The sequence below is a fragment of the Tribolium madens genome, unplaced genomic scaffold, assembly GCF_015345945.1.
Source record: "Tribolium madens isolate multiple individuals breed KSU strain unplaced genomic scaffold, Tmad_KSU_1.1 Scaffold_2;HRSCAF=44;Tcas5.2_LGX, whole genome shotgun sequence".
Lineage (NCBI taxonomy): Eukaryota > Metazoa > Arthropoda > Insecta > Coleoptera > Tenebrionidae > Tribolium > Tribolium madens.
This window is the reverse complement of record NW_025400995.1, coordinates 4,297,424-4,324,250: the sequence shown is the minus strand read 5'-3', so window position 1 is coordinate 4,324,250 and position 26,827 is coordinate 4,297,424. Positions and strand designations below refer to the sequence as shown.

The following is a 26,827-nucleotide window of genomic DNA, read 5'->3' as shown; positions in this document are numbered from 1 at the left end:
CGCAACCACAACAACACGTCTCCCGACGAATAATTAATCAAACCGAAATTACGCGAAATGGTAATTTTACAAGTCACTATGCGATTAAACACCCCTCTCATTAGGAATTAAAACGTAATATAATACACCAACTACAAGGCGCAATAATTTGACTAAAGGGTGTCTCAACTCACAGATATATATATAAGCACTCAATTAAAACTGATTAACAGATGCTTTCGACTCAATTCCTCTTTGTTTTTACATTTTTTTTTTATATTGGCTAAATTTATATTGGCTTAAAGTCTCTAAAAGTTTGTAACAATTGATTCTAAGTTTATATTTTGCATTCCTGCATTTGTAGGTTACAAGTACATAGGTACATTTATATTTTTACACTTTCAGGGTTTGTATTAAATTTTGAGTTGTGCATCTATAAAGAAACATTCTATTTATGCATAACCTGGCTTCTTTGAGCATTTACAAAGTATATGAAGAGGCGTATCACTTGCCAGCATGCAGCTACTACCTATGTTGGAATTTCCTGGTGAAAAGCCATTTAAGCCAGGATGCGACTGAGCAAACTAAATGTGTGTGATAGAAGCTTTATTAAGTTTTGGAGGTTTTATTTTCACCTCGTCATTCCACTGGTGTGGCACAAATGTTACTTTGAAAGGTTTATGGACAATGGTGTTTTATGCACCTTGTTAAAGGTGATGTTTATGGATTTATGCAAAATCAGAATGCAGAAAACAAAAAGCAAGTAGACATTGGGAAAGAAATCTTTAATTTACTTGCAAATGATCTTAGAACAATGACACTGTTGTGTACAGCATGTGACAAAGCTTACGGCTTATACGGGTTATTTATTACTTTATTAGCAAAAAGAATATTTAAGCTTGTGATTTATGTACCCATTATAATCAAAAATATCAGTTGCACAGTATCAGCGGTTATAATTTACAATTAAAATTGACCATTTTTTCGTCAAAATAATGCATTTGCATTCATGGCCAGTTTTTAATTATTTTTTGGCCAAGTAATGTTTCAACTTGAATCACGTTTCATAACAATATGGTAGAGCGTAATTCCCAGAATAATTACATTTAATGTTTCATAAAATTTATTATTACGCAATATTCATCACAATGAACGCATTTTATATAAAATTTACTTTTCTTTTCTAAGTTTGAAACACTACGTAAATGCTATCTTTATTCTGGTTTGTACTATATGTATAAATATTCATTGCTTGTTGTTACAGACATTATCATCTTTCCGCAAAGTTAACTGCAGTTTATTTCGAGTCTTTATAGGAAAACCAGAAGAGAACAACGAAAGAGATGTGCTTATATTCAGCATTCGAAGAAAATATTAAACACTTCTTAAGCGTAAACTAGATTCTAGATTCAAAAACAGCGCAGGATTTAAATAATTTAATTCTGTTATTTTATTTTATTGTCTATTCTATTTTACTAGAAGAGTACAGTTGACGGGGTAAGTTGGCGAGGTCGGGCGTATCCGAGGGAGTAACTCTGCAACCCCCCAACAGTGGCGTAGCCTTAAACACATTTGTGTTTTAAACAAATTTCACATTTTCATTTTGAAAAAGTATTTATTCTTGATTGCAATCAAATTTTAACTCGCTATTAATTTGATGTGTGAAAATGTAAAGAAACTGACAACTAAAACAAATCCGAAGATTTGTTTAGTCCTGAATGAAATTTTATTTCGTCTTTTTTAAATTAATTAATGGCAAATTAAAATTTTTTGATGTTACGAATGGAGAGATTACGCAGTCCCAAACAAAGACCTTTTATAACGAAACTGTTACGAACTAAGTTTTTGTGGATCATGTTGTTTTTGAGGAAATTATTACAATAACAAGTCAGTCTTAGCCAAGCTTCCGTACGAGTTATTACTTATTTTGTGCTTGAGTACGAAATTGTGTAGAAATGGAGATGGGGGCTATATTATAAGTGCGTGCGTGTTGGGTATTTTCTAGTGCCTAATAGACATTTTGTAATGCGCGATTTTTAAATTTTGAGTGATTAATGAGTGCCAATAGGGGAATAGAGAAGACAATCGTACTACAAAGATCCGAATTAAAGGGTAAGTCAACAGTACCTTTACTATCTCTTAATTTTTTAGAAACATTTAAATTTTATTTAATATTTTGAAACTTATTTAATAACACATTGAACTGATTTTGTATTTCTTTATTTTCAGTAGGTCCGTTTTTAAAGCAGCGACAAATTGCTACAAAGGGTAGGTAGCAGAAGAAGATGTAAGGTGAGTGTATTTTAATTTTTTATTTTACTGTTTATCGCAAAGTGAAGTGTGTGAATTTGTAATTTTTGAGTTCAACAGTAAGTATTTATTAAATTATGAATAGAAATTAGTTGTGTTTTAGATAAAATGTATTATTTCTCAAATTCTTTTTCAAAATTTCTAGAAGGCAAGTTCAAATTTACTTTAATAATAATTTTACTAGAAGAAGATGCCATAGACTGAGTGCATTTTAGTTTTTTTTATTTTTTTGTCTATCGCAAAGTAAAGTGTGTGTGATTTGTGATTTTTGAGTACAACAAAAATAAGTACTCGTACAATTGACGCAGTATAAGTTGGAGAAGTCTGGCGCATCCCAAGGAATTGAGAAAAACAGTGGTGTAGCCTCAAACACAATTTTATTTTTAAACAAATTTTACATATTCATTTTGAACAAAAGTACCCTGTGAGGCGATTCTTAATTGCGATCAAATTTTAATTCGAGATTAATTTAATGTTTGGCAATGTAAAGTAAGTAACAACTTAATTTGGATTATTTTAGTCTTGATTTAAATTTTACTTGCCACTTTTAAATCTATTAATGGCACATATCGAACAGTAGATGGCGCTGGCATTTATCATCCTACAGGTATCTTTTGGAACTTAGCTTTTTAGGATATTTGTAATTTTTAGTAATTACCAAAAACTGTTCAAAACATACTTGTTCAGATAAAATACGACCACGTAAAAATTGCAAAATTAATTACACCTCCATTAATAAGTCAATAAAACTCAATTTATAAAACAGATTTATTGATTTACACAAAATTAATTACAAACAATTTTATAATGCAATAAACAAGATATCAGTATCACTCATAATTTTGAAAATACATTTTAGGTAAAAAATGTAAGAGACAAAAAAATTAATATTCAGTGTGGCAACATATCATGCATGGCATGATGGGCAGTCCACAATTTTGCTTGTTCTTCAAATGCCTTTCTGTTTTTCAAATACATATTTCCTATTTCGGGCTCCATACAAACCTGAAATTAAATAAAAGTAATGAATCTCTAAAAAGTTAAGTAAGAAAAACATACATCACAAAAAGGATCGGTAAGAAGTGACTGTATCGAAATCAACAATTTGCTAATTGTAAGAGCTAATGACCAGTTATGATGAATTGAATCAATACCAATATCTCCATGTCTTGAAACATTTGGATGAAATATTTTCGTGATAAACCTAACAATTGGCGGATCTAATGGATATGTTGTTGGTACTTGTATGTAGAGAAAGAATAATCCGCCTTCGTAAGGACTACCTGCTGGTCCTTCTATCGTCGCTTGCCAATGACAACAATTAGCATCTAGTGGCATAGCATCAATCCCATCTAAAGGATCATTCCTCATTGCTTTAATCTCAGTTCTTAAGCGGTGCCGCCTCCATGAACTATCCTCCCAATGTGAGGGTAATTTTTGAGCAGCCATTTGTTTGACACATTTTAAACAACACGAACTAAGCATCATAGCTGTATAAAGCTACAAAACAGTATTAAACGGCGAAATACAAACTAACAAAACAACTTACTTCATACCAGTCTTGTTCGTCATTTTCTATATGCAATAACGGCCATCTTAAATGCACAAAATCTTTCCAACGCTCGAATTTCACACACATAAAAAGTATCTCCCTCCACCGACTACAAACTTGTCCTATACTCCATAAAGAAATTTCATCTAAATATTTAAACATATGCATAAGAACTACAATTAAGATGTAAGCAAAGTGTGGTAAATTACAGCAGAAAATAAACCTTCAGGTGGAAATAGTTCGAGATTCATGTCAGTTACGTGATGACTGACATTTGAAAGTCTTTGTAATTCTTTTGCGAGAGTATCCACCCTCACAGGGGCCATTTTGCCAACCAATTCCTCGTAAATGGGTACATTCGGCATACTTTCTTGACTGTTACAATCTACAGGCTCGTCATTACCAGAATCGCTGTCACTGGATCTCTACAATCACAAGAAATTTTCCACATACAAACTTTTGTATAAAAAAGACCAAAACTGTGTCATACTTCCAATGTTAAGGGCCTATCCATAATTGGGGCAGTATTGGGGAACAAAAAAGCATGACAAGTTGAACACACTGGGTCCTCAAAGCATGGTCCATAATACCCATTACAAGTGTAGCACGAATTCTGCAAAACTTGTGTTATTTCATGAATTAAAAAATGCCACACTTACTGTTATAATCACACATGTATTATTTCGATATCCGTTGACTTTTGAATGGATTTCTTTCTCCCCATTCTTGAGACAATCTTCATCACGAAATGTATCACAAATTGCAAAAGTATCTTCAGGTAACATGGTCTATTTTTAGTAAAAACCCGATTTAGATGCAAATTATGTCACATTGAAATTTATTTGACATTGACAAGAAAAAAAACAACAGCAAATGTGATTTTTTCAAAAGAAATCATTTTCAAAAGTGAGGTTATGGTGGCATTTGACGTAAATAAAAGTTTTTATGGTTTTAAAATCAAAAGTAAATAACAAAATGACAATTTTTATAGATACTATCTTTTTTACTCTTCCATAACTAACAAAAACGGTAATAATAACATTATGGGACTATTGCGCAGGCGAAAATATAGAATCTGACAGTAGCAGAATTTGACATTTGACAGCGTCACAATCTGATAAGAGTGCAAATGATCGAATTTAGAGCTTTTAATATTTGAGTCAAAATCTCGCTTCCCGTTCCTATAAACATTTTATGCACCAAATTTAAATCCTAGTTTTCTATTAGAGTTTTGGCAATACAAAAAATTCCAGGTTGCAACGATTATGTAAAAAGTATGTTAATTGCATTCATACTATCTATATCAAACTAAATCTATACTCGAATACTAATTAATATGCAATTGTTTCATCATTTTCCCCACATAATCAAAAAAAAAAAAACGAAAAGTGAATGCATTCAAATTTATGACATGGTCATTTGTAACCCGAATATTTTTTTTTAGATAAAAAATGAGATGTTATATACATGTAATACGAATTAATTAACATTTGTGGTGTTGTAATGATAAGTATGTAATTTTCGAGGATGCAATAACAGTAATTTTCCAATATGCAGTTTTTCCTATGGTACCCAACTCTCACGGAAGTGATTTTATTTTATTTAGGTAACAAAGTACTGTCAATTCAGTTCAGCTATACAATCTGAAAAACAAAAAGAAATAATGTTTGTCATTTTTCAAGAAATGAGAGTAGGTACCTCAGAAGAAACTGAATAGGTCTATTAAACTCCCATTGTCTGATGAGTTGCTATTATGAATATTATCATTCATTATGTTTAACATTTTACGGTAATGGGAAAAATATTGGGCAAGAGTTACTACCGATAGATCATGTATATGCAACACATACTTTCAACTAATAAATAAACAAGAAAAAATCTTGTTCCAGTCGAAACCATAACTAATTTAATAATTGAGGTAAAAAGCCTCATAATACCTTTGCAACAAAAGCCCTTATGTAATAAAACTTTTGAAAAATTTGGTGTAGTTGACTAATTATGTAACTGTGATAAATCTCTCACCGACTCTTCCCTTTCAGTGATAATATTATCTCTGTAGTAACATTCACTATGATTATTTTTACACCTTCTTGCACGTCGTGTTTTTCCATACATTATGTAAAAATTATCTAGAAAGTAACTCTTCATAAGATAGGTACAACCTGCAATTATTTTATCCAAAACTAAAAATACAAATTCTCTCACAGAAACATTACTTTAAAAATTGAAGAGAGAAGTCATACTTTCCACACCCAACAAACCTGCCTATGCTTGCTAGTTCAGATAATTATAACACTTTCATCTATAATCTATCGTTTCAGCTACTTTTACTTTATAAATTTTTAGTTTCATAGCAACTAGACATTTCATTTGCAATAACAAGCTTGAGGGGAAAATAATAGGTAAAAAATATTTAACGTAAAACAAAAATAATTAAAACTAGTGCATTTACGTAATAACTTGCTCAGTTTTACCTTTGTGTAGTAACATTTTCTTTAATTTACATATGCAATTTGAAGCGACCAATGTCAAGTTTAAGCAAATACTATTTTGCGAATTTGATTTTTCTAATTAAGTTAAATGCTTGTGCAAATTTAGCAATTAGTTCCCTCTTACTGACACAAAATTACACATAGTACGATTAGTTTTTTATATGTAGGAATAAAAAACATACTTTCACTATCCAATCTTTTAAAAGTTCAACAGACTTTATTTTTTTCAAATAATTGTAGTTATAGAACAAATACTCGTATAGATGTCAGCCTTCACCTATAATTAATTATAATTACAATAAACCAATATGCAAATCCCATAAAACAACAAATTATGGGATGTAACCATAAAAAAAATTGTTTACGCATTTAGTCAGCGTAGGAGTGATAATTGCGTCACAGGTTTTTTGTAAAAAAGCAAATTTAAGTTATTAAATTTTATTCACATGGGTCACTTAAAAATTATAATTTCATACTTAATTAAATACATGGAGATTTAATTGAGATTCATCACAGCACCCGAGCACATTTTTCTGAAACAGAAACATTTAACTTAAATATATCACTAAAACCAGCACTTACTTCACTGAAAATAATTCACTAATATAATTTGTACTAATTTGCCGTAAATAGTCATTTTGGATTAGTCACTTTTGTTAAATAAACAAATATTCTTAAGACAGCGACAAGGTTGAGTGTATTATGTTCATGACAGTGGACCACAACACACGAGGTTAGAAGAGTCTATAAAACTAATTTGTAATATCCCCACTTCTTAGAAAATTTATCAATTCCTAGTTCAAATCTCTCCCCTTAGTTTTGGTACACCGACATTCAATGCAAATTAATGCTAATTTACACCAAAATACAGGAAAATGCAATCAATTAATTAAGTTTCAAGTGGATATTTTGGGCTAGTTGCTCACTCATTATTGCAACATTTTACCTAAAACTACCATTACTTGATTACTTCATATGCAGTCAATTTAAATATCTATTCAATTTCCGTGCGGTTTAGTTTCCTTAATTCAGATTTATTAGTATTTTTTTATAGGGAGATACCTTGATAGAGCTGTGTGGCAACAATTTGACCTCTTGCTAGCTCAGATGTGTTCACCTTGAAGTTTCCGAAAATAGGAAAAATATTTTTAGGAAAAGCGCTCATCATTTATTTAAATTTATTTTATTTGAAATAATAAATAAAATTATTCTAACAATAATAAATGATGCGTAAAATATAAAAAAATACAATGACATTTATTTCACGGACGTCAGGTCTATATATTAAGTTTCTAGCATTTTTATAATTACTTTTAATGTATGTAACCTCTATTGTAACAAATACATTACATTTTTAATTACCACATTCTAAATTTTCGTCTAATTATTACTATCAAATTATTCTTTCCTTTAAATAATTAACTTAATTTACCTCCTTTTTAGGAGTATTTACTCCTATTATAATAAGGCTCACATTTGCAAGAAATCAATTGTTTATATTATATCTAAACAAGCAACAATGACTCGACAAGTTATTTATCACGTCCAGAATATTAAAAGTTAAAAAAGTCTTGAATTGATGAAATAATAATAGCCTCATCAGGTGCATACAATAACCCATTAAAATCAATTGATATCGCTTCATAATAATTACAACAATAAACTAATTAGTTATTATTTGTTTTCAGATTAAACTATAATGTTCTATAATTTCTGAAGTTATATTATTTTCCATGGAAACAAAATTGTAATATGTAATAAAAAATACCTGAATTTTAATGTACTGATTAATTTCTTATTTTGTGAAAAAAACGACATTTTGTCATATTATGTCAAACCGATTGCGTGTAATTCTGGAAATAAATAAGTGTATTACGTCAATTTAATAAAAAATATATATATTTATTCGAATCTCATTCATGAAGACTAAACGTTCATACGTTATAGTTGGCCTTCAAGTTTTACCTTTTAAGTGAGTTGAACCAAAATTTGTAACGCTTACGCAAATGCCGAGTTTGACAACAAATTGTATGTCATAGGTGTAACTATTGCTTTCCGGACAATTACCTATCTTATTAAATTACATTATTTTAAGTCAAAAATAAATAATAATCAATAAAAAATTATTTTAACTACTCCAATATAAAATTTTCGTTAAGGTCGTGCGAATTAGCTCATCATTGTTTTTGCCATTGACAAAAACTTGTTTATTACTATTTATAAGCGCAGTTAGTCCAGATTTTTCTGTTATAAAAAATGGGATTTTTCGACGCTCTAAATGGATATTGACGCAAATATAATTTGCATCGTTTGTTGACAATTAAAATTAGTTTTACTTTACTTTATATTAAAGCAAATTTGCTTGTATTTTCAATATGTGTGTGCATTTATGAGCGTCAACATATTCAGTGTCGCTGCAATTTTTTAATTAAAATCACATTACTGTGTAACCTTCACTAATAATAAACGCAAAACTGCACATATTGTAGTTAATAAATTTTATTACCTAACGCATTTTACCACTTTTCAACGCAAATTCTAAATATATATAGGCAACCAATAATACACTAGTTAAAATTATTAGTGATTTTAAACTCAAATACGGGATTAATTTTTTCTATTGTCAAAAATTAATGTTTTTTGACTACAATCTGAGTATATGAATATTTTTTTACTCGCTTTGTAAAATCAGCAATTACACAAGACCGGATGATGTCATTCCTGCTGGTATCATTAAAAATAAAATTATATTTTCGTTCAAGGTTTCTAACTGAAACGTGATGAAAATGACGAAATTTTTCTAAATTATTTTAAGGCAATTTTACTAAATACCTTACGTGGTGACAGAACAGATTGTTAGATGCTTCTCAGTTACTTAAAATGATCATTGAAAACTTTTATGCAATATTTGCGTAAACAGCAATCATTTGTCGTTTAAGTTTGTAAAAATCACTTACGATAAGGAATCAGGAAGAAAACCACTAATTAAAAAAATTCAAAATATTGCAAAATATTTTATTAACAGCACAACTGGCATCAGTTTACCTATTTTCAACAATAATAAATTCAACATATGTCACTTGATTATTCCCATAAAAATAATTAGAAGTTCAAATTTTTGTTCAGAAATGAATAAAAATTAGTAAACGTAGAAAAAGAACAAATAAATAAGACAATTTTGTTTACTACTTATACAATGTCGTTAGTACCTACTTTCTAAAAAATCTTCTTCCACCTTCAGGAAAAAATTATAAGTCTGACTCTACACCAGAGTTGATAAAGTCCTTGATGTACAAACCGGCCTTTACTGGTAGTATCCTGTAATAAAAAAAAAATAATCACAGAAAAAAAAAATACTGAAAAGCTACCTAACACAATCATTTAAATTTACAAGATAGCCAGGTATCGATACCAATTTTTGTTGAGTTTGCTGCGCTTTCATAATGGCTTTTGCAGCATATCTAGGGTTCAAAAGTGGCATTAGCCGTTCAAATCTAACCTTCGGCTTTTTACACAAGCCTGTATCGACCATGTAAGGACATACACAAGTTGTCTCGATTTTACAATTTTTTTGTTGTCTCATTTCCTCGTGTAAAGCCTCCATTATGCCACGAACAGCAAATTTGGTACCGCAATAAGGAACCAAATTTTCAAGGCCGAACAAGCCGGCACAGGAAGACAAAGCTACAATATGACCGTGATTATTTTTCTTCATAGTGGGAAGAAAAGCTTGAATTGTCTACAAATATTAAATCAGAAATGTTATTGAGACAAAAGTTTGAAGGGTACCCAAAAATGAGCAAAAACATTAATCGCGAAAGTCTTCTCAATCTCTTCTTTCGTCTGGTCTAAAATCGGATGTGTTGGCATTATTCCAGCGTTGTTAATCAAAATTGAAACATCCCCAACTTCCCTTTGTACTTTTTTAGCGACTTCGAAAACGCTATCCCTGTTTGAAACGTCACAACTAGAAATATATTTTTTGGTTGCGCTCATATGCAAAAATTGGTTGCTCACTAATAAGCGTAAGCTTTCGGATAACCGCGAGCATTTATTTCCGAAATTGTTTCTTCGTTGCTTTTCATATTTACGTCCCAGCCGACCACAGTAGCGCCTTTTGAGGCGTACAAAAGCGCCAGTTCTTTACCCATACCATGGCCGGTACCAGTAATCTAAACATATTATCTTATCGAAAAAAACAAACAATTGTCTTCACATACCAAAACAATTTCCCCCTTAACCGGCCTTTCTGGTACTGGCACTATATACCTATATATACGTTCTCCTAAACTATATAAAACTAGCACCCACAGTAACAATACGTCCGCAATTAATTGTACTACATCCCAGATTTGTTGGCTTAAATTTTTCCTCCTGTTTCTGCAACAGAAAATATCTATTTAAATGACAAATTATTACATAGTTGCATGAAATATGACTGTCAAGTTATATCATAAGTAACACTAGTGAAAAAATATGCAGAATATTAATTACGCTTCCACAATCACAAACCAGAAACTTGTAAGGTCGAATGATGCTTTGCAATAAACACGTAAAATTAATCAAAGGTAAGTGGTTATTATCATGCATTCAATAACATGCCTAGTCCAAAGTATTCTCAAAAAATTCCATAACATTAATAAAATCATTCACATAAAGAATTTGGTGTGGAGACTGGAGCCTTGGGTAAAGGTTAGTCAGTTTTGTGAGGTGTAACCTTACCTCAATTTTTGTAGTGTAAATTAATGATTTCAGTTTGTTGCAATTTTTGATAAATTTTGTAAAAAAATATTTGTGTTTTTATGAGAGTTTTCCTTTTGTTAAAATAACTATAAACATGCCTCTAATTCTAAAGTAAAGGCAACAGCATTGTTCCTTTGTTACAAAACAGCTAATTAGTCTGAGCTCGAATTAAAATTAATTTATTATTTCCAAAGTCTATAAGCTTGCCATTCTGAATTACGGAATAAAAATCGAATGAAATGAATTACATATGTAATTAATTTTCACGAGTATAATTATTAAGTGAATGAATAATTAATAAGCATTACTAAAATAAATATGTAGAAATAAAGTCCATCAAAACAAACGAATAATAAGTGTCATATTGAAAAACTGTTATTATTGCTACTGTGACGAGAGCTATTAAAAATTGTATTTTCCTAGTAAACAATGTCTCACAGCTATAAAATCGTTGTTGACTCTTTAAGATGAGTAGGTAAATTTGTCTTAGGATTATTGTAACACAACAGTGTCTTCACTCGATAAATAAACAAAGCACATTCACATTTTGACCAAATTGTTACTTTTCCACTCACAATAATTTTGTAATACCTCAACATTCTCTAGATGCAAAATCAAACTGGTTTAGTGAATTTACCAATACTTTTGCCCAATCGGTTGTTGAAATTACTCTACACTGACTATACTTTCATATTGCTATAAAAAATAATACCAAGACATTTAATATCCGTACTCTATTCAATGGAACAATAAAAGACCATAAGATGTTACGCAATACGTAATAAGAACTGGATGCACACGATGTCAAGGTTTCGCATTCTAGCACGGAAAACCTATTTCCAATTTTTATCTCGACTTTAATTTTTGACCAATTAAATAAATTTGCAGTTAATTGTAAAAACGCATCAAGTAGTTAATGACCCTCCTAGATGCCTATCATATCTAATGTACATTTAATGACTAATAGTTTAGACAAGCAAAATTTATGATTTAATAATACAGAAAAAATAAAACTGAAAAACTATTTTACTTACATGGGTCGTGTCCCAGAGGCACTGCTTCCATTTAAATCCATTTTTGATTTGGTGTGTACCTCCACCATGTCTCGCGTTTCAGCAGAGCACGTTCAACGTCTGTTGGTTAAAACACCAACTGAAACCTGCTGGCTAGTCTACTCAGCAGCGTGTGTGTTGGTTTATAATTTCATATTTTATATATGAACGCGATTAGTGAAGCCGTAAAAGCGCAATAAAAATTATGCACAAATCTTAACGAAAAGAACCAAACATTCGGACAAATTTTCGTTCTCTTATCATGCAATAAAATAAACAAATGTTAAATCCAATTGTCACCCACTACTTTATCAGAGATTATTTATTCGGTCTGAATTCGTGCGTGCCTATTGTAATTTATCTCACATTCTTTCGCCAAGATTCTTCCCATTTTTAGGTTTATACAGACACACTCCTTATCTAAAAATTTAATATTGATTTTTCATATCATTAAGTAATCGTTTCGTGGATTCTTAAACACACGGAATTTTAAATTCATGACAGAAATTGCATTTTGTTATTCTGACAACTATAATTTCCGCAAAGATGGGTAATTTAACTTCGATATACAGCGTGTTCCGTTAAACGTTTCCGGCACATAATTTCATAAAAAGATTTTTTGAACAAAGTACTATAATTACAGACTCACATGAGTTGTTAGCACGACACCTGAAGTCACTCTTAAACGCTTTCTCAAATTGTAATGCAAAGCTCTACCTACTCTATTGTCATAAATACCATAAAATAGGGAGCCTCACTATATGTAAATACTAACTTTCAGGTTATTTATTATAGTAAAATCGGGCGGGAATATTTAAATTTGAGTAAATGAGACTCGGTTCACTTTTGCATTTTTTATTCAACAACTACGCTTTCAGGGTGGACAAAAATGTATTTTTTGATCTTTCTGACGGTAAACATTTTCCAAAAGCTTCCAAAAGTAACGGTTCTTCTGTTACCGTTGCTTGAAAATCTTCAAGTGATACTTTACCGTCTTTATCTTTATCCATTTTTCTCATTACGATGTCAACTAAGTCCTTGATAGCCTCATCGGGATCTTCTTCCTGTGGATGTTTTATTAGACAATTCCTAAAAAATAAAAAAATTGTCCTACTTTCTCTTTTAATGCGTTCAATTTGCGCACATATATTTTACATTGAAACGCAATAAAAACTTAATGGATATTAACAAATCAAGATAATCAACATTATAATTAATTGTAATTACCAATACAAATCAATAAATAATAACAATGTCATTGTTTCGTTCTTACCGTAAAAGTTGAAACATTTCGTCTTTTGTAATAAACCCGTCAGCATTCAAGTCATAAACCGCGAAACAGAATTCGATTTGTTTAATCGTGGACCCTCTTAATAACAAGGATAATCCATGAAGCCAAGCCTCGAGGGTGATAAGTCCATAATTGGCTTTATCCCAGACGCAAAAAATCCGGTCCATTAGCATATTTTCTGCAACAATATCAAATGTGTTGTGCAAAATCTCCCTGAAAACAATTCGATCGATTCCCTGAAAACACCAGAGTAATAAAACTCCACTCGACAACACATCGTACTTCTTGCACGTTCGCAGGTTTTCCAATAATTGAGCTCGGATTTGCGTTGGTTTTCATTTTCCCTTGACTCGACTTGGTTTTATTCATTGTAACCAACTTCCGGAAAATTTTATAAAGCGCTTCGATTTCGCCCCTAAAACTCGCGCGTTAAAAGCTCTCGGAATTAACCCGGAATTGCGTGGTACCTTGTAAAAAGCGTGTCGCGTTTAGCCGCTTCTAAGATCTTCATCGAACACCGGTAAGCAATATCTTGCTCCGACATTTTTTTTCGACGGGGTTTTGCTGGTTTTCCGGCCGGTTGGGCGCTACTTCCTTTACTACTCCGGTTGCCCGCCAGAAAAAGCGAAACGCTTTTCATAACTAACAGCCCCCCGCGCATGCTTAACCCGGAAACTCCTGAAGCCATCTCAAGAAATTTCCTCTGCCCTTAATCAAACTGAAAGACTTCAAAAAGCAAAATCACTATGGCGTCAATTTTATAACAGCTAGAGTTTACAGCTCCCTTCTTTAAAAAAAAAAAAAACGTAAAAGAGGACATTGAAAAAATTCCAACTTTATTGGAAGGATATATCGTTTCATGCAAAAGAATATTGAGCGACGCTGATTGCAAAAAAGATAATCTTCTCTGCGATTTATAGAGTAAGATAAGAGACATTGGATTACGTTTTTGCTTCCCAAAAACAAATTAAATTGGTAAAAGAGAGAGACGTTTCTTCTGTAAAAATATAGTTGCGGCCAATTGGGAACACAAAAATAATTCTCAATTTTTGCAATTTGAAAACCAGTCCTCCTTTTACTTTTTACATCTAACTTACTTTAAAAGCAATAAATGCCAAGTGAGTCCTTTAATCTATACCAAGGAGGTAGTATTTACTACTATACTAGGTCCATGATCTATACCTAAAAACATTACATTCATGCCAACCTAGTAAAACCTGTTCAGAACAGAATAATATGAAATCTATCGCTTCTACAGTGCGATCAAAAAGTCTGTCTATTACGCAAGCGTAGAAATTTAAATCGTATGTCTGCAAAAAATAAAATGTCACAATGAAAAATGGCAAAATAATTTTTATGTAAATTATGACAGAATACGTGAAGAACGATTTGTAGGAATAAAAGCCAACATCTCATTTTAGGATTTTTTGAAACGTTTCATGGAATCATTCAATTTGCTTAGATCAGTATTTTAATTTTAACAAAATAATTTTTTGACATCTAGCTAACATACGAACTGCGACATACGTCCTCAACTCGTACGCCTACTTGATAGAAAGACTTTTTGATCGCACTGTATATTTATTAAATATATTAAAATATATTTCAATAATAATTGTTGTTTTCTTTTTAAAGTACCAGTATAATAAAAAAAGTTAAAAAATTTCAAGGCATTTCGACCTGTTCTTCAAGTGTGTCCTATATGTAAAAAGGTGTTACCACAACCTTAGTTAGAAATTTAGTGCCAAGGAAACTCACTTTTTAAAAGAGAAAAAACAAAATAATTATCTGTGAAAAGTGACAGTTTATGTTACTTGAACTTGAGCTTTGATATATGTAGACATTATCAATACTTCTGAAAAAATACATACAAGTGTATACCAAATGACGCATAAGCTCTTAGTACCATTATTTAAAATTTTATTTTTAACTACATTGCCAATCAATCAATTTTTCGGTTTTTTTGATAGTGCAAAAACTATAACTTTTAAAATTTAATTTTGACGAGTCCTACCAATAATTTTCAGTTTCATTGATGTGAAAGAGAACAGACTTTTGGTCTTTTTCAGGATATATCGCCGATTAAAAAAAAATAAGAAATAAAAATAATTCTCAACTTTACTTGTAAGAATGGTTGAAAAAAAAATTGATTATCTTTTAGCGTACTGAAAAGCTCATGCACCATTTTGAATACAAAGTGTATACAGAAATTATAGTGAATTTTTTTAACACAATTAGTGTTCATTTAAGTTTCTGATCAGAGGTGGACTATAAAGTTCGCAACATTAAATAAAATAGAGAAAGAAGATATAAATTTAACAATTACATTAAATTTTGTCTTTACGATATCATTATTGCAAACTTGATTAAAAAAATCATAGACCGCAAACTTAATTAAAAAGATATACCTTAATTACAAAAATTATTGTATTCAATAACAACATAATTATAATACTGCTACCAACATGACAAAAAAAAAACACTGAAATAAAAATTAATATCACAATTTTGGATCCATATAACAAGATAGTTAGATAAATAGCTTTATTATTAAAATAGTTAATGTATTGATTACATTTATCGCTGTGTTTAAATAATTAAATTCTTATCTTAACATATCGAAATTTTTATCGTTAAATTATTAGTGTTTACAAATGTCAATACAATATTTTATTCTATTGTATGTTTCACTAAATGTTTGTTACCTAGGTAACTATAGCTTGGAAAAATTAAAGTTTTTTTTTCGATTTAATGGCCTAAATCTTCAGACAGATCATAGATAGATATGTATTTTACGTTAAATCTGGGTCAAACATGAGCAAAATTGCGAATTGCAGCTAATACTGTAAATAAAGGGGTGGTAGCGTGAGGTGCAAGGCGTCAATCTAACGATATTACGCTGTGTAATTCGTTCTATTGACCAGTTACAAAACTGCTTATTCTCATTATAGATTGAATCGATTCAGTTTGTTAGTTTCTAACTATTGATTTTTCTACGGGAATTCTTTTGTGTTTCGACTCTTTTACCTATGCGACTTTTTTCTTTCTATTCACCAAAGAAATCAATCCGAATATATGATTGATTAGACGTTTTTCTATCCAACAGTCGGCGTCACAACACGCGAAGTTCACACGCAACATATGCTTGGTAACTAGGCAAATTTTTCATATCAAATGAAATCAACTAACACATTACCTGCTCCAATCAGTTGTCTGTCAATAACACCCTGTTAATACAATACGCGATGTTTATTTGTTGCCAAGCAACTAGGGGTGTGACTAGGAAAAAATCATATTTTCTTAATTATCAAGGATCCCAAATAAAACAGTTTTCAATGTACACATATGTAATCCACTAATATATTACATTACAAAATATTTACAAACAGAAATATCCGGTTATTAAGAAAACTAAGTCTGCAGATGCCTAATTTATAGCATGATATTCATAGTGGCCCGAGAAAGTTGGAATGATATTTGTAAAGCTTCAAATTTATTTGAATTGATTTCACTAAAATTTACTATGCTATATATTAGGGAACCGAAGATGGTATAAAATAAGTTTTACAACTTTGTGTAAAAAAATGTAAAAGTCATTTTAAATTGCTACTATAATCACAGATTAATCAGTAACACATTTTGTAAAACTTTACAATATACACATTTTGTAATGGTACTTCGAATTTTGATATTTCTATTTCATCAACTTATGTTAGTAATATGAAAATTGATGTATACATTTTTAATTAATTAATAAAAAATGTAAAGAAAAACTACATTGAAAAAAATTAGAAATGTATATGTGAATTAGGAACACAATTGAACTAAATACGTCGTGATACGTGAGAATGGTTAAAGTAAAAAGAAAATGAGCTTATCAAGCTAGTTGAGTAACTCTTATATTTAGATAAGCGCTCTATAAAACAGATATATTTAGAATTTGATTGTTGAAAACCTAAGAGAAAATCGACCAAATTGTGCAAATTGTAAAATACATAATTAAAATAAAATTACTCCACATTAATTTTCGTTAAATATTTTATTGTAGAACAATTAGTTAACAATCTAAAGTTAATGTAACTAATCTCAAACTTAGGCAATCGTGGATCATAAAGCATCAGAATTTCTACTGGAGTTAAGCATACAATGAAAAAAGATGAATTACAATCAATAAACATATAATTGCTACTATAATCACAGATGAATCAACAACATACTATAAAACTTTACAATATGCACATTTTTAAATTCTCGAAAATGAATATTTATAAACACCCCTAGGGTCCGAAAGAGTGAAGTGTAAAATCTTGCGATACAAAGGTAACACCCAAATTAAACTGTGTTTGATATATTCCCAAAATTTGCACTGCACTCTAACTCAACAAACGTTCTGAAAAGTGTAACTAAAACGCGGTACTCTTGGTTTTGACTTGGGATTTCTGAATTCACGTAGGTGTAGGAGTTGTAGAAGAGTCAAGGTTAGTAAAGAAAGCAGATGAACGCATTGAAATAAGCTTAGGAGAACCAGGAATATCCGACGGTGATCCAACGGGTGACGCCGGTTCATCTGCAATACGAATGGGGGTCAAAATCGGCAACAATAATTAAATTAACAAATCAAAAAAATCTAGTGACTAGTCTTTGCCTCACTCAACAGCTCAAAAGGTAAAGGAAATCGAAATTAATAAATTTAAGTCAAGATTATTTATACAGTTTATTGCAAAACAATTACAATGAAAAAAATGTAAATCGACAATGAATTTTTCAATTAAATAATCAGCGTATAAGAAACTATTTCATTACAATGTGACATTTGTTTTAAACATCTCCAAGAGGTCTTAGTTCTAAATTTGCTTTAACGAAAAAACTTTCAAAATTAGTAACAACACCCTCTAGAACGCAATATAAAAATAAGTTGAACACTTTTTTCTCTAGCTCTATGTAAAAAAAATATACATACACACACTTCACCCACAAAGTTTGATACAGGTGATGCAAAAATTACGGTATCTAGCCTCAGAGAGAGCTTAAAACAGTCTCATGATAATAAGCTGTTGACTGGTCAAGTTCAAAAACAATATACAACAGCAAGTTTTAATCAGAGTCAAATATTTTGTACAATAACAGGTAGTTATCATTCCAAAGTATACACATAAAAAGAAAACTAAAGAAAATTAATTCAATTAAATCCATAAAGTAATTGAATGAATATAACAGAGAATTAGTAGTATAATTTAAAAATATATATAATTCGGCTACTAATTCTATGTGAACATAATAATAACTTACACGGAATTACAGCATTTTTAACAATATGATACAAAAGAATTGTTTAATTAATACATAAAACTTGAAAACATATTCAGAAAAATTGCGTTATACAATATAGCATCGAAATATGAATTAAAATGTAAAGTGACTAATTACAACAGGGTATGGCAATTGTGACATGATGTGAAATGACAAAGTGCTTTACCTGGTAGCTACTCACCTACTCCTACAACAGACAGATTGCCTGTAAGTGGAGTAGGGGATGAAGATACTGTTGACATCATGCGGCACTGTTCCTTAACAACAGGGTCTGAAACAAATAAATTCATTAGAAACAGTGAAAAATTTTACACTATAACGCGGCTGTGGCACACTGCCAGTAGTTTTCTCGACATAAATATAAATGTGGAAATGTAATTATATAAACTTTCTCAATTTTATCCTACAAAACTAAAAAAATAAGAACTTTATTAAACTATGCAAACAGGGTATCAATTTTAAAAGTTGCAACCGGCAATACCTCTAAAACTGAAAAACTTATTGAGCATCACTCAAAATCGTTTCGGTAGTTCCTAGGGAGAATCAACATGGTAAGTGACGAACCTCCACTCACCCTTGAAGCCATAGCCACCCCAAGTTGAAAATTTTAAATTACACTAGGCTACGTGGAAAACTCATAACAAGGGCTTTTCAATAATGTCATACAGCAGCCTATTTGGTAAAACCGTTTTCCAATTATTTAAAAACGAAGACTTTCAATTTTATTTTTTTTTTATTAGAATCAAGGGTGGGTGGATGGAAGTACGTCACTTACCATGTCATTTTGATTCCCCCTTAGAACCACCGAAACGGTTTTGAGTGATTCTCAATAACTTATTCAGTTTTAGAAGTATTGCCGATTGTAACTTTTAAAACTGACACACTGTATATAAACATTGATATCCAAAATGTAAAAAAATCGAAATAAATGACAAAAATGACTTAGCAGTTTATAAATTCAAACATTCATTATCAATTTTCGTACCTAGAACACTTAAATCGAATTAAGCAATAAAAATGTGTCACGTTATCAGACATGTTAATATCGATTTGCCCGATACGAAACTATGCTAAATAAATTTATTTATAATTACGTTTATGACAAAATAAAGTAAACAAGTTCAATTTTATCTGAATTCAAAGACAAAGTTCACAAAAGAGTTGCTAGAAGTATATGAAAGTTGAGCAGTCTCATGTTTCTAATTTGCTAAAAATGCCACATTTTTATACTTACAGAAATAGGAGTGATCCATGGCATCACGTGCAGTGAGACGCTCTAGATGATCGTAACGCAATAGTTTATCCAAAAAGTCTAACGCTTCCGCCGAAACTAGGTGTTGGTTTTCATTATGCACGAATCGCTCCCACCTCTTACGGGAATGTCTGTTAAAATAATTAAAAATGAAAAAATAAATTGAAAGTTGGATGTGAAAAATACAAACCTTCCTAAAATGTCATTAAATCTTGGGTCTAGTTCTATGTGGTATTTATCAAGGTATTCGAAAAGCTCTTCAGTTCCTAGGACTTTGGCAATACGGACTAATTGGTCGTAATTATCATGGCCATGAAAGAAAGGCTCTTTTCTAAATATCATTGAAGCTAACATACATCCCAATGACCACATATCTAATGAATAATCATACATCTGATAGTCTACAAGCAGTTCAGGTCCTTTAAAGTACCTAGAAGCGACTCTTACATTGTATTCTTGTCCTGGATGATAAAATTCTGCTAAACCCCAATCAATTAGCCTTAACTTTCTATTTTCATGATCAATCATAACATTATGTGGTTTAACATCCCTAAATAAATCGTTCATATAGCCAAAGCAAGAGATATTTTTAAACAAAATTTACCTATGCATAATACCCATACTGTGACAGTAATCCAAAGCTTTGAGCAACTCATATAAATAATAACGAATATCGAAGTCTGTAAGCGTTTGGTAAAGCTGCTTGAAATCGGTGTTATTGACGTGTTCAAAAATAAGTGCTGGTGTTCTTGATACCGGATCTTTAACAACAGCTTCAAGAGTTATAATATTTGTACCTCCACGTAAATTTTCTAATATCTTTATTTCTCGTTTTATTTTCTTCTTTTTCACTGGCTGAAATTAAACACCACCTTTTAGAACAAAAAATAACGTCTCGATAATTACGCAAAAACAGAACGCAACACGGGTTCTTAATTTTTTATTAAATTCTAACGCGACCGATTGTATTGTGAATTTTACTAACCTTTAATATTTTGACTACACATTTTTCATTGTTCGTAACATTGACGGCTTCGAAAACTTCGCTATATTTTCCTCTTCCTAATTTCCTGACCAACTGGTAATCGTCCTGTTGGCCCCAGTCAACAACGTAGCTTTCGTAGTCCCAATATTCTCGTGGTTTGTGCGAATTAACATCGGCATAAACTCGGGCACGACTAGGTACTGCCATTATTTTGTTATGCACAAGGCTGCTCACGAAATAACGAACATAAGCTCGAGGAGTTCCTTGAACGGTTACTGGAAATGAAAAACGCGTGTTAGAGGGGCATGCAATAGGGGTCGTGGACAGAGACTATTGAGTGCTAACATGAATACTGGCTCAAGTTACCTTGTTTAAAGCACAGTTTTGCTAATCTAGAACATTTAATCAGCATAACTACATATCAGAATCTCCAAATTTTGTAAGTCAAGTAGTCAATAGCCTTGTATAGGTAGGCACACGCCATTCCCCTGTACATACTAGACTTTAGAAAGACTGGATAAAGGCTACATTAAATACTCCATACCTAGTTCATTCCGGAGACAACTTATATATAGAAATATCCGATAAAACGACACATAGCAACTCCGATAACCTTTTACAATTTATCTAAAATTCTATATATGTATTTTTCCCTCAACACTACCCGGCTTCTTAGCAAGGAGTCAGAACCAAGATGGAAGGAACTTCCATCCCGCCACGGTAGACTAGATTGGAAGCTAGCAGAGAGCCACTTATTTCAGTATATTGGATACCCCTCTAAAACGACATTGCCAGAACCAGTGGCGTGCTACCGCAAAACACCCAAAACCGCTACTTCCCACCGCAACCAGCAAGCCCCAATCACGCAGCAGATAACACACCCGGACGATACATCCCCGATTAAAAAACAATCTTACATAAATCGAGCCTTTTTGCCCGGAAAACGCCTCAAACAATCGCCGATAAAAAACACTTACAGACGTCACTGAACTCTCACGACAAATTCCAACTTTATCTGCTGAGCAAGCGCCGGAAATGCGATAATGCACCGGTAGAGAACGCGACGAAAGCGGATTGACGTAATTTTCAAGAAATATTATAAATTTTGCGCGCTAAATTCGAAAGATATTTTTATGCTATGAAGTCAGCAATTGTATAACCAAACGTAATTTTCACAACACAGAGAGTAATCAATGATAATACACAATCCAATGGAATTTAGAACAGGTAAATATTGGAGTATTTAAAGTAATTGGAAATGTTCATGAAGTAACGCGATTTTTACACTACTTTGACCCACAACTGACTAATTCACTCAACTCGTTCAATATGAGGCAAGTTCCGAAAATATCGATTTATTACCCTATTGCCTCTTCAATGAAAATATCACAACAGATGGCGGTTGTAATCAGATTGTAAAATTCGCAATTCATCTTAAAACTTGAATAGGTAGATAATCTTACACAACTAAATAACTACATGGCTACTCTTAAAAGGAAATATTTCTAGTGTTTGTCTTACAAAGGTGTATTATTCAATATTACGTCTAAATTATAAATAGATTACCGATCGCCTGTACCATATTAATCTTAGTCCATACATTTAACTTTGAACTCAAAAATATCATTCTATTTTTTTATTCATTGATTCAGCTGCATTCATGAAAAGCTCAGCGGTCGATTGGAATATTCCATTAGGTGAAGTACCTAATGTTAGCTTATCTTCTAATACTTTATTTTCTTATAGTATATGTTTTAATGTATTCTAATTTTTTGGTTAATATTATTAATAAGTACAACATTTTTGTAGGTATAGCAATTTTCTTCGTTTACCAGAAAGAAAACATAAGGTTGCTTATTTTATTTTTGTTTACTAATATCAATAAACGACTTACACAATTCTTAAAACTTTTGCAATAAAATTGTCAAAATTTGCTGAGAAATTACGGTTAATAGTTTTAGAAAATCTTTCACAATATTAAATGATTTGCATTTACAAGGTAAATTGAGTTACGGTCATGGTCATGGGTATTAAATAATAATATAAATAAAATCAAAAAAATGGTCTACTTAACTACATAGAAAACTGTCATAGTTTTTAAAAATTTTTTGATCACCCGCTTAAGTTTTTTTTTTAAGTAAGACGCTTGATTCCCAAAATTTGCAAAAAGGGAAAATTTCTATTGAGTTGGAATCGTTTTCAAATTACGGTTGTGTAGTTGGTTGCATACTCAACGATATATTATTATTTTGAAATTTGACACATTCATTCAACGCTTAGAGTAAAGGAGTAAAATATAGTTTTATTTACAAATGCCACATTTTTGAATACTAAAAAATACAAAAAACATCTGACTTCACACTACTATTAATACTTTATTTTCTCGCTTACACAATTAATTATAAAAATTAGGACGTATAAAATTATCGCCCAAAAGTAGAGCAGAGAAAGAAATGCAGCAACTGATCTTAACTTATGCTGACTCATTCCACAATTTTGCTTAGTAGCTACTCCTAATAAATTCAATCATTAAGCATTTAACAATTCTATTCTGAAATAAATTAGAGCTTCATCTCTGATGAGCTTCAAAATTTCAGAAAAAAATTTATAAAAATACCAAGATGCTGGCGCTTTTTTTTAGCATTACTAAAATGTAATATATTTTTATAAATTACAAAAAATGACATAGATAAATAACTTTTAACGTAAAACTATTACATATACCTTTCGTCCTTGACCCTAAAGGCACGTCCTTTACAAGAATACTTATTTAATCATTTTGATGTTTATATTTACGTTGATGAAAAATTAGTAATTAGATAATCTACAATTCTTTTTGTCTATTGAAATTTTGGTGAGATTATATTAATTAAGTTCTTGACATTGGAAACAATTTCACTTAAAGGATTTAGCAATACTACTGGCAGAGCAGACACAATAGCAAGAATTGTATCTAATGGTTTAGTGTTAAAATAATGTACATGCATATTTTTAAACCGATAATATTTTTATTTACTTTTTAGTAATTTTGAAATTATTTTAAATTATTACAAATAAGCTTAATTAGGTATTTATATTTCGATACTTACCTGTTACAATAAAAAATGTAGTTAAAAAATGAATTAGGGATGGTGATTAAAACACAGTAATTAGTTTTCCAATAAAACTTTATTAATGTGCTGATTAACTATTAACAATAAACAATTAACACAGTAATACTTTCATGGGTCATTGTACAGTCAATAAACCATCGCCAAAATTGAAGCATTGCATAAGTGAATTCCAATAACAATTTCAAATTATACCCCGATTATAATAGAGTAGGTAATTCCACGCGAAAACGATCACTTTTAAATCTAATTGTTTCCGATTTTTATAAATTTGAGATATGTTATAGAACAAGTATTTTTCAGTGTATATTAAAAAAACAAGGATGTACAAAATTAAGTACCTCAAAGCAAAAAAAAATTTTCTTAAGAACAATTCAACATATTGAAATGATTTTTTTTAAACAATACATATACAAAACGTTTTGGGGTAAGAAATTCAAGTATAGAAAAACTGAGATTATTTCAGTTGGCTCTTCGACGCATTCAATTAATGTTGGGTTTTGAAACGAGTGTTTTGCGGCCGCGAAATGGTCAAAAAGACGGTAAAGGCAACTACAAGAAAACTTACTATAACCCCACACAGTACTCCAATGGAAAAATTTACAGTGCCGAGACAGCCAACATTACAACAAATCGATGAGATGAAGACGATAAAAATGACTTTTGGAATATAAACATTGAATTTTATATGGTGCAGGAATGTGCACGCTTCATAAGAGCTCTGGGGAATTTTGATCCCGAGTAAGAATGGCTTAACAATTAGAACTACTTTTTGAGGTCAACTGAGTGGCAACGACCAGCTGAATGGAACTTGACGTTAATAATGTTTATTATTTTTGACAATTAATTTAATAATTTTTGAAATATTTGCTTTTTTTATTATTATTTATTATTATTTGCTTTTTTTTTATATACTTTATAAAGAGGACAGGATCCTTAAAAAGTATTGTGTGCTAAACAGACCCATACAGGGTAGAGTGTATTTGAATTGTGTGCCATAATTTTAACCCAGGTATATCAACTTTAAGAACCCTTTAGTGGTATTTTGTCACTTCGATCATGACCGAAAAAATAGGTACCATACACTTTTCAGGCAATAGGTATGGCTTTTCGTGATCGTTTTAGCATGGAATTACTTAATAAAGTAATTAAAAATTATACTAAAATAAATATACATATTCGGAAAAGCAAAAAAATGCAGTACTTTGGGATAAAAGTTGATTGTCGTTAGAAAAAAAAAAGAAACAGTGAGTGTTTTCTAAAATAATTTGGTTTAAAATTTTAGCAACTTACAGTAATTTTTTGTCACCCTGTATATAATTTATATTTTTATGGCGGTTTGTCATGGCAGTTTTTTGCAATTAAAATGGGCCACCGTTTTATCAGTAATTTATAAAGGCTGTAATTGATACATAACATCTTAAGCTTTCACATTGTGTAATAAGAATTTGTTCAAGGGCGGAATTCAATATTGTTCATAGCATACAGTGTCGCAATGTGATCATCCATACATTTGAAGTCGCAAAAACATGGTTAAAACAATGACACCTCATTTTGTACACCGTAAAAACAACAATAAGAGATAAAGCGGCAATTTGATGGGTTGCTAAATATTTATTAATTAAAACAATGTTTATGGTCACTATGATTAACATTTATTAGTGAGTGTAAAGTGTAGACCATGACATCGATGAAATTTTCTTGCATAACTTCGAAGCGGTTCAAAATATGCACTTGAACCTGACTCGTATTCCAAATGCACACACGCGCTGGCAAAACTTGTGCGTTTCGCAATTTGGGCAAATTGCATGGTCAAAATTACATTTCGGAGTAAAAGGAGCATTGCATTCAAAACTGGAAAATTTGTACACTAAATGTGGTGCAACCAAACTTAATGTTACGGTTCATAATAATTACAACTGGAAGTCAGGTGCCATTTATCGAAAATTCTCGAAAAATCATCTAAATAAATATATAAGTGTGGAACAAAAGTGGGTCACATCTGTCTATATTGCAAATTTATAAATGCTTCGCAAAAAAAAACAAAATGCGAGAATCTTGCTAACACTAATAAGTGACCTTTTTACTATGGGTGTAACTTGCTTGACTTGACAAATAAAATAATTTATAGGAAGGAAACTTAACAATTTACAATTTATTTTAAATTTATTATTAATTTTTTTTTTTATTTAAATTATTTTTATTGTTTGAAAATAAGTGAATAATGCATTGAAATGAAATGGCAATACACTTTGTACTATTATTATGTTTATTGTGTTGGTAGTTTTAGCTCCTTGACCCCTAGATGCTTTATATTATTACATTCATTAAAAAAAATATTGCACTATGTGTTCCTGTCTGTACAATTTATCCAATATTCTAAATTGTAACAAACATTTTCATTCCAATTAAAACGTTATTGTTGCAACTCGACGTAGTCTCATATCAAAAAAGTATTCATACTGACGTGGTGTCGAAATTTGTTTTATAATTAATCATCATAAATAGAAATTCTCATCATAATGATGTTATAAAATTATAATTATTAAAATTTGCCGATCCATTGCATAAATAAATGAATATTTTCACCGAAAATAAATAACAAAAAGGTGATAGCCATGACAATGTGATCTAAATAAAATTTGTTTAGACTTAGCCTTGATTTCTTATTATATTATGCAATTTCGACCAATTCAACTAAAATTGCAGGTATATATATACGTTGCTTAAGATGTTATATCGTACCCTTGA

At 30.8% G+C, this 26,827-nt stretch overlaps 4 protein-coding genes and 1 long non-coding RNA gene across 8 annotated transcripts; all 5 read right to left on the bottom strand.

The window, feature by feature from the left end:
- Nucleotides 1–3,039: 3,039 nt before the first annotated feature.
- Nucleotides 3,040–5,182, bottom strand: LOC123006406. The gene is made up of 6 exons (XM_044400858.1): nt 4,501–5,182; nt 4,332–4,454; nt 4,065–4,266; nt 3,839–4,014; nt 3,349–3,789; nt 3,040–3,294 (listed from the first exon to the last, which is right to left on the bottom strand). Exons 1-6 carry the CDS (start codon nt 4,624–4,626, stop codon nt 3,181–3,183), a joined length of 1,182 nt encoding a protein of 393 aa, XP_044256793.1. The 5' UTR covers nt 4,627–5,182; the 3' UTR covers nt 3,040–3,180.
- Nucleotides 5,183–6,755: 1,573 nt separating this feature from the next.
- Nucleotides 6,756–7,359, bottom strand: LOC123006637. Its single transcript, XR_006412822.1, has 2 exons — nt 6,916–7,359; nt 6,756–6,866 (listed from the first exon to the last, which is right to left on the bottom strand). It is a non-coding gene; the product is annotated as an uncharacterized LOC123006637 (long non-coding RNA).
- A 1,975-nt stretch (nt 7,360–9,334) lies between these two features.
- Nucleotides 9,335–12,507, bottom strand: LOC123006308 (epidermal retinol dehydrogenase 2-like). The gene is made up of 6 exons (XM_044400707.1): nt 12,111–12,507; nt 10,554–10,713; nt 10,351–10,505; nt 10,123–10,300; nt 9,702–10,072; nt 9,335–9,651 (listed from the first exon to the last, which is right to left on the bottom strand). Exons 1-6 carry the CDS (start codon nt 12,176–12,178, stop codon nt 9,582–9,584), a joined length of 1,002 nt encoding a protein of 333 aa, XP_044256642.1. The 5' UTR covers nt 12,179–12,507; the 3' UTR covers nt 9,335–9,581.
- Nucleotides 12,508–12,967: 460 nt separating this feature from the next.
- LOC123006526 (EF-hand calcium-binding domain-containing protein 1) lies at nt 12,968–16,584 on the bottom strand. Its single transcript, XM_044401065.1, has 5 exons — nt 16,447–16,584; nt 13,887–14,145; nt 13,702–13,834; nt 13,402–13,655; nt 12,968–13,217 (listed from the first exon to the last, which is right to left on the bottom strand). Exons 2-5 carry the CDS (start codon nt 14,105–14,107, stop codon nt 12,995–12,997), a joined length of 831 nt encoding a protein of 276 aa, XP_044257000.1. The 5' UTR covers nt 14,108–14,145; nt 16,447–16,584; the 3' UTR covers nt 12,968–12,994.
- A 164-nt stretch (nt 16,585–16,748) lies between these two features.
- On the bottom strand, nt 16,749–21,986 carry LOC123006524 (casein kinase II subunit alpha). Of its 4 annotated transcripts, none has more exons than XM_044401061.1 (8): nt 21,511–21,830; nt 21,333–21,454; nt 20,967–21,241; nt 20,586–20,836; nt 20,172–20,531; nt 19,964–20,112; nt 18,911–19,000; nt 16,749–17,986 (listed from the first exon to the last, which is right to left on the bottom strand). In XM_044401061.1, exons 2-8 carry the CDS (start codon nt 21,376–21,378, stop codon nt 17,865–17,867), a joined length of 1,293 nt encoding a protein of 430 aa, XP_044256996.1. In that variant the 5' UTR covers nt 21,379–21,454; nt 21,511–21,830; the 3' UTR covers nt 16,749–17,864. The 4 variants fall into 4 exon arrangements, with proteins under 4 accessions (XP_044256996.1, XP_044256999.1, XP_044256998.1 ...); XM_044401062.1 differs by having other exon boundaries at nt 17,850–17,986; nt 18,896–19,000; nt 21,511–21,826; XM_044401064.1 differs by lacking the exons at nt 21,333–21,454; nt 21,511–21,830 and adding an exon at nt 21,884–21,986.
- Nucleotides 21,987–26,827: the final 4,841 nt, after the last annotated feature.